Here is a 13926-nt window from a genome sequence, read left to right on the forward strand (position 1 = left end):
TCCTGTTAAATAAGAATAAAGACACTAATCCCAATATCCAGTGTCATAGAACATCCCACAGACATAAAACAGAGGAAGACTTGCATTACCTAACCCAATTTAAATTCATGTAATGACTTATTTTTTATTTGCCAGCATCAGGTTCTCTGGCTTCAGACTCAGGTAAGAGGAGACCATAACTCTTCCATTACATGGTCCCTTTGCCTTTGATCACCATGGCAACGGTGGCCCGGGGAACCGTCTGGCGTAGCGCTGTGACCCTGCCCAGCTGGCAGCGGTTCAGGCGGGGTTGGCATTGTTTCCCTCGCCAACAAAGATGCCTTCCATCCTCAGTGAAATGGATCCCTGAATACGGCCATTATGTCACCCTGAGCAAAGCTTTTTTTCTTGGGGGCAGTATCTCCCCATCATTGTCTGCAAGCACCTTCTCACTTTGCAAGTGCTCGGTCAAAAAGAGCAATATGGGGGCCAGTGAAAACATCAAATCCTAAATTACACTGCTGTGTGACCAGATACCAGACCTGGGTCAAATACGCGTTATTGTTTTGGATTCAAATACTTTTCTGTACGCGATTGATCTTGCCTGTTGTAATTGAACCAGCCAAGAGGACCAGAAGGTGGGGTTTGCACTTTCTGAGAGTATTTCATAGGTTCCAATACACCTGAGAAGCTTAGTACAGTGTAGAAAAGTATTTGAATCCAAAACAATTACGTATTTCACCCAGGTCTGCCTGATATCCATGAAAAATACAAAAGGCAGGTCAAACCCAACGTAGATCAGTTCGAAAATTCAAAAGGTCAGAGCCATGGTGAAGGCTGGCTATTTCTGGAATGTTTGTCAAAAGATCCCTCGTTGCTGCTAGCTGTGAGGACAGCGGGTTTGTTTGCAGTTTCAGCTGCAGTTCGCTAGGCATCCACCGCTCATAGCTTTCATAGGGGCACACAGAAGTTGGCCAAACCTGGGGCACGTACAGTAGTGCTGCTTGAAGCCAAAACCACCAAACGGCCACAGCACAGACTGCTGAGCGCTCCATTAGTCCTGTCTGGTGCTGACAAGAGTTTTATTGAGAAGCTGCATCTGCAAGCACCTTTAATGGCAAGAATCACAAGGAAGTATTTTGTGACTGCAGTACTGAAGTTTCACATCCAGTGTCGGGTTTTCCTAAAAAACTGTCAAAAAAAAAACATTGTCTGTCGGTAAGCCATTCAGGTCACTTTGTAAAGGAGGCATGGATTGCAGTGTTGATGTAGCCACATGTTAATGTTGCCACCATATTGTGGGAACATAGCGGTTAGCTAAGTGATACACATGCTGATAAATATATATGCATTATTACAATACAGCATCAAAGTTCTATTGATGCTCCTCATTAATTTTATTAGGCAATGATTCCCTGTCCCAGTTCTAGAGTACTCTTGTGTATGCTAATTTGCAATCCAGCCAATTTCTTGATTAATTAGGGAAACACGTACTAAGAAAACAGGTACTTAAGTTACATAATTTTGTGCTGTAGCATATTTTAACACAATGCAGGATTGACTCATTTTCCTCAAATAGCTTAGTTTCAATGTCCTGGTGCATGCGTTCACAATTTAGGACTACCGTGGATATGAGAATTAACCAGCAATTTTCTGAAATACAGTGATACTTCAGAAAGTATTCAGACCAATTCACTTTTTGCACACTTTATTGTACTGTAGATTTAAAATGGATAAAAAATGGATAAAATTGCCATTTTTGCCAATCAATCTACACTCAATAACCCAACATGACAAAGTTAAATTTTAGTTTTTAAAAATTCTTGCAAAGTATTCTTGCTAAGTATTTAGAGTATTTATTAATTCAGTTACAGCTTTGAGTCTCTTGAGTAAGTCTCTACAAGCTTTGCATGCTGGATTTGGGCAGATCCTCCCAAGCTCCGTAATATTGGATGGGAAGTGAACCGGTGAACCGGTTTTCTGGAGCAGGCTTTCTTCAAGGACCTCTCTGTATTTGGCTGCATTCAGCCTTCCCTCAATTCTGACCAGTCTCCGTGTCCCTGCCACTGAGAAGCACCCCCGCTGCCACCACCATGCTTCACCGCAGGGATGGTATTAGCCAGGTGATGAGCGGTGCCTGGTGTTCGCCAGACACAGTGCTTGGAGAAAAGAAATTCCTCATGCACATTTGGCAAACTCCAAGTGGGCTGTCATATTCCTTCTAACACGCTACAATAAAGGCCTGACTGATGGAGCGCTGCTGAGATGGTTGTCCTGCAGAGTACTTCCTAATTATTGAGATCACTGTGCGCCTGGGAACCCTCAAAGCTTTAAAAATAGTTTTATACCCTTGCCCTGATCTATGCCTCGCCACAATTTTATCGCAGAGGTCTACAGAGAGTTCATTGGTCTTCATGGCTTGGTTTTAGTCCAGACAGTAAGAATTGTAGGGCCTTATATACACAGGTGTGTGGATTTCTAAACTATGTCCATCACAGGTGGATTCCAATCAAGTTCTGACCGTGGAATGGTCAGCGGTGAGCAGCAGTTCTGCCGGCAGAAACTCCTTGTTAATGAGGAAATCATCATTTCATTCACAGTACATAAGATCCTGATAGAGGTCACTCCAGTTCAGACTGATATTAACCCTCCTATTATGTTAAGATTTTATGACCACTTTTATGTTTGGGGTCTAATTGAGCCCAACAGTTTAAATAAATGCACAATTATTGTAATAGAAATATATACATTGGCTGTCGCCGTCTTATTGTTTCATTTCATTACGTTACATTATTGGCATTTGGCAGACGCTCTTATCCAGAGCGATGTACAGTTGATTAGACTACTCAGGAGACAATCCTCCCCTGGAGCAATGAAGGGTTAAGGGCCTTGCTCAAGGGCCCAACGGCTGTGCGGATCGTATTGTAGCTGCACTGGGGATCGACCACCAACCTTGTGGGTCCCAGTCATTTACCCTAACCTCTACGCTACAGGCCGCCCACACAGGCTGTTTCCAATCCTTTAGTCCATAAATCTGTGAGAAATATCTCATTTTAGAGCTTAAGTAAGTGAAAGTTTGGCACCTGTGCAAAGAAATCAGAGATAAAAAATATTATATTTTTTCTGACATTTTATACAGTTAGAGGGTCAAAAGAACCCCCACACAACACATTTGCATACAAAGTTGGTACAGGACTTAGCATAGCAGTATGTTTATTGCATGTTTACCATTTAATCCCACCAAATTAGAAAATTAGAAAAATCACACAGTATCAATATGAAATAAGGTTAACTGATTTTCAAAAGATGTGAAACACTAAATGGGGTGAAACGGACGCCAGACACAATAGGGGGGTTAATGCGTACAGCTCGTTCAGGAGGGTTAACGCTTACAGCAGAATAGCCCCCCTGCTCGTTCAGGAGGGTTAACACTTACAGCAGAATAGCCCCTGCGCTCGTTCAGAGGGGTTAAAGCTTACAGCAGAATAGCCCCCCTGCGCGTTCAGGAGGGTTAATGCGTACAGCAGAATAGCCCCCTGCGCGTTCAGGAGGGTTAACGCTTACAGCAGAATAGCCCCCCTGCGCGTTCAGGAGGGTTAACGCTTACAGCAGAATAGCCCCCTGCGCGTTCAGGAGGGTTAACGCTTACAGCAGAATAGCCCCCCTGCGCGTTCAGGAGGGTTAATGCGTACAGCAGAATAGCCCCTGCGCTCGTTCAGGAGGGTTAATGCCTACAGCAGAATAGCCCCCCTGTGCGCGTTCAGGAGGGTTAACGCTTACAGCAGAATAGCCCCCCTGTGCGCGTTCAGGAGGGTTAACGCTTACAGCAGAATAGCCCCCCTGCGCGTTCAGGAGGCTTAACGCTTACAGGAGAATAGCCCCCCTGCGCGTTCAGGAGGGTTAACGCTTACAGGAGAATAGCCCCCCTGCGCGTTCAGGAGGGTTAACGCTTACAGCAGAATAGCCCCCCTGCGCGTTCAGGAGGGTTAATGCGTACAGCAGAATAGCCCCTGTGCTCGTTCAGCTGAACAGAAGCCGGCTGGGTGGCGGCGTGTCTCAAGGACAAAGCGGCTTTGACGGAGAGTAACGAGAGCCCCGGTGTTATGTTTGTGTCATAACGACAGTCCCTCCCAGCGCCCGGCGCAAACTCTACACAGGACCCCCAGACAAGAAACCTTGTTCCAGTCCCGTGACAAGCACAGATGACAAAAAGATGTTGTTGTTGTTTCCCCCCCTCCCCCCTGTGTCTCAACCTATCATTTTCCACATTTTAGTAGGCCGTATAGTTTTGGAGACACAGATGACAGTTCGAGGCCATCTTTGGTTACGGTACAGTGAGTCGTAACCTGCTCTTCACCGGATGCTGCAGTGTTGGGCGCCATGAAACCGGGCACGATTGCCTCATGTCGTAAATGTGAATCAATTTACAGTAACTGCTACTTAGCATTTTACAGCACGTTCTTCAGTTCCAACACAACTGGGGGGGAAACTTTAATTTGATTTAATTTGATTTGTCTCAAATGACTGCTAAGAGGCCCCCCTCCCCCTTTCCATTCCATTTTCATTAAAGTAATTATTGTAGTTCTCTAACAGTAGGATTTGTAGTTCTCTAATAGTAGGAATGCAGTCAGCTCAAGGAGCTCATCCTGCTAATACACAATTTAAAAAAAACTATTAAAAAAACAGCTCTTTTTTATTATGGTATGGATTGGACCATGGTGTGAAAGGCTTTGCTACATACATACCTAGATAAAGGTCACTGCATTTCACTGAACATCTTCTCAAAATGCTCCAGCTCCCTGGAGATCTAGCAGGCAGTGACTAAGGGCATTACTTCAGGAGAGAAGCCATGATTTAAGTGTCTGTGCAGGAACAAATGGTTCTTGTGAACAACAGTCCACTGTCTAGGATCTTATGAAACAAGCTGAATCCTTTGGAGGATAAAAAGCACACTCTATCTCCAATTATACACACGATGAATGGTGAACCAAAACAAGCTTTTATTTTGACGGAATTTGGCTAAGCTTTCCAGGTTTGAGAACTGGAAGATGAGACGGCAAAGTGGCCTCTGTGGACTCGACTGATTGACTGAAACAGATCCAAAAGATTACATACTGCTCTGAATGGAGTATTGCACACTTTTATAATGGGAACATACACTTCATTAGGTATTTATTAGACTTATTTTTATACTTATTATGTCTTCTGCTGCTGTAGCCTATCCACTTAGAGGTTTTATACCACTCTCTGCAAACTCTAGAGACTCTTGTGCATGAAAATCTCAGGAAATCAGCAGTTTCTGAGATATTCAAACCAGCCTGTTCAAACCAGAACAATCATTCCACGGTCAAAGTAACTGAAGTCATATTTCTTCCCCATTCTGATGGTCATTATTAACCCATATCTGCATGTTTTTATGCATTTCACTGCTGCCACACGATTGACATGAATAAGGAAGTGTACAGGTGTTCCTAATAAAGTGCTCGGTGAGTGTACAATTCCGAAGTTAACGGGGCTCATGCCTCAATTCAGGAAAACTCCCCTAACCGAAAATCAGTGAGAAGCCTCACGTGAACCTGTGCAAATGTTCTCAAATGACCACTGCATTTCTAACTAGCAGCGGTGACATGCAGTCACAGAGACGTGCAAGAGAACGAGACTGCGTGCACAAGCGGGCCAGTAAACGCCGGCACAAGACCTACTCCATGGATAACTCATGCTTCCATGTTCAGATTAAAGAAGGATTCTCTCTGACGTAGCCAACTCTTCTCATGGATTCTGTTTTAATCCCATGCAGAAGGGGGGAAAGCAACAGAACGGGACAACGGGAAAAGAGAGGGAGAGGAAGAAGAAAGAACACAGGAATAAAGAGGACACATAAAAACCAAGCGATTTATTAGTATGGACCGACGGGGTCCTTAGCATCACGTGCACTTGTGCATGAGATGCCCGTGAATTTGACAGGAATTAATTTTACAGCGACGCGACGCTAAGCGCTAGCTTCCTGAAAAGCATCCCTTCTATGTGCATGCTTGCGTGTATATGCGTACGCGCGCGTGTGTGTGTGTGTGTGTGTGTGTGTACACGTGTGCGTGCATGTGTGTGTGTGCATGTGGTAGTAAGGGGGAGGGGGGGTTAGCTAATATCCCTTGGGTGCCCTTCCTGGCAGGATTCAAAGAGGATTTGACATTCCAGTAGGGACCCTGAGCAACAGTAATTACTGGGAGCTGCAGGCTGTGGAATTCGGTGCTCTTTGGTAGCATTGCAGGAAATAGAAGGAGGGTTGAAAATAACTGGACTGTCTTCTGTACATTACATTTTATTTAAGGGACGGTTTTATCTAAAGCAACTGTAGGAGACCCAGGAGACCCAAGTGCAGACCAGGGGATAATCAGAAATCATTGTTTATTAACAGTCCGATATCAAAAACCAGTAATCCAAGGTAATACCAAAATCGAGATGCCAAAGAATAGTAGTTGAACAGTCCAGGGTGAAAAAAAAAAACAGATAATCAGAAATGTGAGGTACAAAAAAGGCAGGGCAAGAGCGTAGTCAAAAAGAATGTAAAGAAGATCAAAAACCAAAAACCAAAAGGCAGACAAAACAGAAGGCAGGAAGAAGGGTGTCTCAGGAATCTCTAGTATAACAGGCGTACAAATAATTGGCTCAGAAATATCGATGAACGTTCTGACAAGGTTCACTGCTGAGACTAGGGTTTAAATACACAGAGGGATGACAAAAACTAGGCGGGGCATGGTAGTGAGGATGATCTAAGAAATAAATATCAGGTGAAACATGAAAGGGCAATAATACAATAGCAAAGGATACACAAAGACGCGGACTGGATTCACAAAGACACGTAATACAAAATACAAACGGCTCTGGAGTAGACAATTAAGGAACGTAGTGATAGGGGAGAGCAGGTGCGAACACTTCGCTGAATCAAGGCAGACAATCACAGATAGAACAGGGAGGTGGAGTTATAGAGCAGTATCGAAGTAGAGATAGAGTTGGTCTGATTAAATTACAATTACCCAAAACTAGAGACTTTAGTTAGTTAGACAGACAATTAATGTGTTAATATAATGTAGTACCGTACACAATCTATGTTAGTAGTTATTCGTAGATTAGTGCCATCTACAAACATGAATGGAGAAAAAAGGAGGAAGTTATAGAAAACGAGACGAAGAAGGAATCGTGGGAAACCGGAAAATTCCAAAACCACCCGAATAGTGAATCAGGCAGACAGGGCAGTGACTCGGGCTCAGGACTACATAAAGACATAGACATCACAGGGGAAGATGAGTGCTATGAATATGAAATTTAAACAGAGAACCAGACATAATAATGAAAAATTATAAATATACAAGAATAACAAATAAAACTAACAGACAATACTCAGAATCATAACAGCAACGTTCAAAACAATATCAAGGTCATACAACAAGCAACCGAACATGTCAGAATGGGTACAATTCATATATGATGGTTTGTAAGGCCATGAACATATGTCCAGTACACACAACTTTAGGAACTACAGGAGACAAGTACAAATTCAAAAGTCCTAGTTGAAGGTATAGAATACAAGGTAAAAAATACAAGATGCTAAAGATAGACAAGTAAAAAACAAGTGACAATAGTGTAGGGGACTCCCACAAAGCTGTTACGTTACACGTGAAGAGATGAGTTTTCAGACTGCGGTGGAAAATGGGCAGCAAGAGAGCAGTTCTGTAGAGCCTGGCCAGGCCAGGTACACCTGCACTAATAACCCTCTCAGGAACCCTACAACAGGCCCGTTGAGAAACAACGGCTAGCCAAGCGGACGGAGACTCAGCAGAAGCCGTACATTACGTAACCGTGCCGTGCGTTTCGAGTTGCGCGTGGGCTGGATATTAGCGCCAGCACACCCACACACAGGGCAGGTCAGTGCCCGTGACTGTGCTCCACAGACTGCTCCTGGAGCCACAACTCTACTGCAGCCATGAAGGCTCCATAACCACCCAAATAATACAGCACCAATATATGCATTCAATATGAGGTGCTTGCTTTCCACGTTACATGCACTGTGATAAGTAACTTTAGCTGGAAAACATCTGCCTCTTGTCAAAATTGTAATTTGAAGGATCAATTGTGTTGAATTGAATAACTAAGGTAAGCTGGACACAACATTGAGAAGGGAAGCAATTTTCACCGAGGATTACCCACAGATTTTTTAAGAGACAATACTGTAGGACCAACTATTACCTTTATTCGAATGAAGTATAGTAAAATTAGTGAACATTTGTGTCAAAAATGAATTTTTTTCCCCAATTTGTTCAAGAACAGTCAACGAACAGTAAGTAACATTTGTCTTGTTCGGGCCAAACACGTCAGCCTCCACTGCAAGCTGTTCCAAAAGTGGCGTCTGTTCTCAAAGGAAATCCTGCTTAGAACAGTGGGCAGACTGTCGTAATGACAGACATATTGATGTTTACTGCCAAGGCTGCGTCTGCTCCACGAATGCAGCCGTTAACCGATGAAAGCGGCTAATTCAGTCTCCAGATAATCGCTGAAACTTAAATCGCTGAAATCGCTTTTTATCTTAAAATCAGCACCCAATTCAGACCAAAGTAACAAGGTTAACCAGTTAACTGTGCAACCAACTGCTCACATTGCCCAGAGTCCAGAGTCACAATGAAAAAAAGAGTACAGTGCCCACTATAGTGACTCCTCATTGGTTCTTGCTTCCCTTCCACCTGTTTGTCCAGCTTGGTGGTATTCCTCTGCTGTTCACTGCTATATAATTTTTCTCATTGTCACGCTTCATAATTGGAGGGGGGGGGATTGGCCCCCCCCCCCATACATTTATAATATCCCCCCTCTCAACTGCCACAGAAGCGGTTCGGATTTGAGAGACGTGTGGGACGCAGGTGTGCCTATACTAATCACCAACAGGTCACACATCTTTCACCACATAAACACTTCGGCATCTTCTTTTAGACGTTGATTATACCACCAGCGGACACATGGCGACAGCTTTCACTGCCAAAGTCTCTGGAGAACTGCGGTGAAGGCATTATTTTCACATGGAAAAGAGGCTAGCTAAGCAGTCCTGTATCACTAATAAGTAATAGAGCATTAGTGCGGAACAACGAACAGGATATGAAACCACGAGACTGGACACTATAGTAGCCCTCATGTACATATTTTCCCTGAATATGGTTAGGCAAGAATGCATACACACAGTATGATACTGCTGCAAAGCAATTCACACAAAAAGTTTTTTTTGCTGAAGCGTAATGTCTAATGCATTGTACACATCTTGCTTTTCAAAATATTGCAAATGTGTAGGCACAGTAAGATATCTAATACATCCAGTAAATGTGGTGGTACCTCTATAAATTATGAATAGGTTTATTGTCCTACTGAGTGCTTCACTGTTGAATAAATCACCAGATGCATTCAAACCTAGTCTCACATCTCAGTGCCATACTGATCCTTAGAATAGCAGCTCTGAGATGGGCTAGGTCGGGCTGGGAAAAGGTCACAGGCATCCTAATTTGTCTAAACCGAGATCTAAAATTATTGGTGTCAAACTGTTCCACTTTAATAACTACTGGTCCCTCCATTGCCATGACAGGGGAAAAGAATCCTTCGGAAAAGGTGGATACAAAATGGTTCCTCAGTGGTGGAATGACTTGCCTACCACTGTCAGGACAGCAGAATCCCTCCGCCTATTTCGACGCAGGCTCAAAACACACCTTTTCAAACTGTACCTTAGTCCTTCCCCCGCCCCCCCCCCCCTTTCTGATATCCCTATCCTCCTTGTCTAACCCAAAAAATAAAAAGAGAACCTATGCACTTGTAAGTCGCGTTGGATTAAAAGCGTCTGCCAAATGACAAAAATGTAAATGTGTAAATGTAAAATCCAAGGAGAAACGGCAATTAATTAAAAATACCAGCCGCTTAAAAAGACCATTAGACATGCGGCTCTATCTCTGTTTTTCCATGCTGGATTCTGTGGGCCACCGTAAGCTGTTTGTAGCCCAAACAGAACTCAGTCAGGTCTCTGCAGATGTTGGTCGACACTAACATGGTGGTGAAGTACCTGAACTCAAAACTAAGCGGTTGTACGGTAAGTTTACATTATTCATATTCACTGTTTCAGCAAAAAATGCGTTGGCTAGTTGCGTGTTGGAAACCCATACGAAACCCTCCAAACAAACAAATAATGCTCATTTTAATGAGACTTTTTACTTTTTACTTTTGTGTCGGGACACATTGCAGCTCCAAATAAAACCACACTCCTCTGATCCCTACATCAATCCTGCAGTGTCCTCTGTAGCACTCCATACTTGTGGGTCAGCAGATTTGCGTTTGTCGTTTTGCCAAGCGCAGGGCAGGATAAAACAGGCTTGGCCGACTCCATCGCAGTGCACTGGGGCATACCAGGAGCAGCCAGCTGTGAGCAATGGGACTCGGGGTCTATAGTCTCCAGGAGCCAGTGGAGTCAAATTAGTCCCAGACACAGCTCAGTGGTTCCTGTCGTCATTAGGATCAGCGTCATGGGCTAGGAGAGAGAGGTAAGGAGGGTCCAGAGAAGCATAGAAAGAGATAAGGAGATGGAGAGAAAGAGTAGCCTTCAGCTGAACCTAAGACCAGTTGAGTGAGACTAGTGCTTGACCGTAGACTGTAGAAATAATATGGACAAAGTGACTACGTTTTGAAGCTGCAGATTTGGTGCGGCCATGATACAGATTGGAGCCAGATATAGCTAGCGCAGTGGGGTCATGAGGTCAGGCTTGGGTCCAGATTGTCCAGTAAGCGCATGAGATACAGTGACGCACAATGCAGCGTTGGCAGTGATGCAAAATGTCCCTGATTCATCCACAAAATACCTAAATGTTGTCCAAATAACAGAATAACTCAACAAATCGGCACATGGGGGGGACATTAGACCAAGGAAACTCACCTGTTCCGACTACATGTTCTTGTGGGACAAATAATTCTTGACTTCATATTTTGACCGCATTGATGCCATTGACTTACACTGAAAGGGGAGCCAAGCGCAACTGGCACTAGTGGGTAATTTCTCTCAACAAGACCAGGAAGTGAGCTTCAAAAACTAATCCTATTTTTGGCTGCTTGATTTTGACTCCTCAAGGCAAAAATGGGCCACCAGGGAGCACCCTTACACCAGGACCTGGCAGAACTAAACACTACCAATGCAACAATGGAATTTAATTTTTAGTAGCACAGTGAAGAAACAACACACGATAGACCTCAGTGTGCAGTTTTAAAGATTTTTAGAGGTATGCATAACATTTCAACGCAAGAGAAGAGCAAAGAATGTGAAATCCTTAGAGATGAGTTGGAGGACTAAATGGCTTCAAACCAGCACAAACCAGCACAAAAGACTGTCCATTTCATTCATGCCCAGGGATGTCCAACTATGTCCAGTGGCAATGTTTGTCATTCATGGAAACTGTGGGTCTCTTTGTTACCAATTGGGAAGTTTATGCATTGGAACTAAGGTGCGTGGACTGGAGTCTTTAACTAATTGGTAAACAATCAATCACCTGAATAAACATTTAATAACACTCGATTTGGTGCTGAAGCACAGTGACAACCCTCCAGGAGAGGAGTTTGAGAGCCATTCTGTGTTTGTGCTACAAGTCCACTTCGATAAGCCATCGTCAGATCTGGACCTCAAATCCAAATCTGGCCCTGGTTTTCTTTTCTCCCAGGTAATTAGCTGAACAATCAGTTCTAACCCATTGGCCAGGCTGTCTTCACACCAGACTCTGAGCTAAAGGGAGGGTGGGAAACCAGCAGCCCTCGGACCTCCTGATCGGACAGCCTGGTCTGTGTCAGAGAGCTGATGGAGCCGGGTGACTAAGCTCCCCAGGAGATCTGCTGGAGCTAGTGCACAACTGCCAATCAGTGCACCCCGACACCCCTGGGGGACAGGAGACAGTGCACCCCGACCGCCCTGGGGGACAGGAGACAGGGCAGCCCCTGTCTCTGTCGGGGCATGAGCCCATGTTAACACCACCAGCAGCGACTCCGGAGTACCGCATCGCTGCCCCTTCGGGCCTCCCATTATAACAGCGACACGACGCTCAGACAGCTACCAAACATTTTCAAATAAATCCATGAATAGTGTGCAGAAGTACTAGGCGATTCATAAGCGTTATTGGGACATAAAGGCCACGTTGGCAGAAATGTTGTGGCTCCTGTTTGACTTTTTGACAGCAGTATGGGCAGGGCTGGTGTGGGTGCAGGCTTTTGTTTCAACCAAGCAGTTATACACCTGACTCTACTAATCAACCATTAAGAGTCTCAGGTCGAAGGTCTAATGACCTTGATGAAACTGCTTGGTTGGAACAAAAGCCTGCACCCACACCAGCTCTTTCTGGGTAACATTGAGTATCCTTCCTGTATGGAGTAAGATGAAACCTATCATGGATGCGAAACATTTTAATATTTGACACAATGTCCTTTCTGAACCAATATAAACAGTTCCTGGTTCCATACAAAACGCATGGACCCAGACAGCAAGATAATAGAAACAATAGCTATTCTCCAGTATTTATCTCAAGTGAAGTACATGGACGACAAGAACAGAAGGACGACGGATAAAGCACCGTTAAGTAACATAAATCAGGTATAACGTATGGATGCTCATTTAAATGTAATTTTGTTCAGCTCAAACCACCAATTGGCAATAAACGTAGCCTATGTAGGCTACCGCACGTCCAGTCGCCAACTTTCCTTCCTCGTAGGCTACTTGAAGGAATAGGACAATATCTTACTTTTGTACCGACAATACAATATTAAAATACTGCGCAAATGTAGATAGCCAAAAACCATTCAAATTAAAATATATTCGTAGGTTCCTAGTGACGTATAACACAGCTTTCTACAAATTAATGCAAAATTCGCAATATAGCCTACTAGCTGAATAGCTGGTCTTCCTATTAATAGTGTGCTACTGTTTCCTCACTGCAATGGTAATCTCACCATTTACACATCTAATTCAATGCACCAGAGCTACTGTAATTTCCAGTTATATAAATATTTGCTACTTGGTCACAGAACAGGTGTAAAAACTCAAGTTCTGTTGCTTGCTTGCCAGCTACATATCTTGAACATAGGCTATCAACGACAAAGTTAGGACACGAGTACACTTCTTTAAAGTTAAAAATGTTCTTGCAAATGAATAGCCTACCTCATTATTTACCAAAATATAAGCAAGACACTGGATGTGGGACGCACCATCTCTAAATATGAAATATTACGCTAAGTAGTTCTACAGTAGCCTACAGTGTTTGCGTGCAAACCACTGTGCTCTCGGTGATAACCCCAGCAAAGGATCCCGCGGTTGAAATCACTTACCTTCTTGACAGATTTGTGAGTAGGGACCGCAGTGAACGCTGCGGATAGTTCACCAACGTTCATCTCGCTGTTCTTGCTCACTGTCATCGCCGAATATTTTTCCGCTACATTCTCGCTCTCTTTGACTTCTTTACTGGCCTGTTTCACCTCCAACTTCCCGTCACCGACAGAGTCCGACATCACAATCAACGGCTATCAGATAGCTAAAGTAGCCTATTGCGGGTAATATTCTGTAAGCTCCAAATGCAAGCTGTCAAATATGTATGATTCTGAGTGGTCACCTTGGTCCGCTTATTTTCAAGAAAGACGTACGGTTAGCTAGAACCGCTAGTAAGGATACTCAGTTTGTGTCGAAACAAATGCACGTTTCCCGGCTATATTTTTGAATGGTGAATGTTTTATTTCAACGAGTTTTATCTTATGTTATATATTAATATTGCAATCGCTGCAGGGTTTACAGGAGCATTACCCCACTCACTCTCTTTCTAAAGTGCGCCTCTCTATGCAGCAGCTGTTGGTGGGCGGTTTGTTTGGGCAGTCACCTGAAATTGTGGGCGGGGAATGGGAGGA

At 43.9% G+C, this 13926-nt stretch overlaps 1 protein-coding gene across 2 annotated transcripts in view; it reads right to left on the reverse strand.

Annotated features, from left to right (window-relative positions):
- The window catches only part of ahcyl1 (adenosylhomocysteinase-like 1), a 44128-nt gene extending 30281 nt beyond the window's left edge, over positions 1-13847 (reverse strand). For both annotated transcript variants that reach the window (XM_061256861.1, XM_061256862.1), the window contains exon 1: positions 13357-13847. In XM_061256861.1, coding sequence (XP_061112845.1) covers positions 13357-13536 — 180 coding nt within the window. In that variant the 5' untranslated portion in view covers positions 13537-13847. The remainder of the gene's footprint in view (positions 1-13356) is intronic.
- Positions 13848-13926: the final 79 nt, after the last annotated feature.

The sequence above is a fragment of the Conger conger genome, chromosome 10 (genome assembly GCF_963514075.1).
Source record: "Conger conger chromosome 10, fConCon1.1, whole genome shotgun sequence".
Lineage (NCBI taxonomy): Eukaryota > Metazoa > Chordata > Actinopteri > Anguilliformes > Congridae > Conger > Conger conger.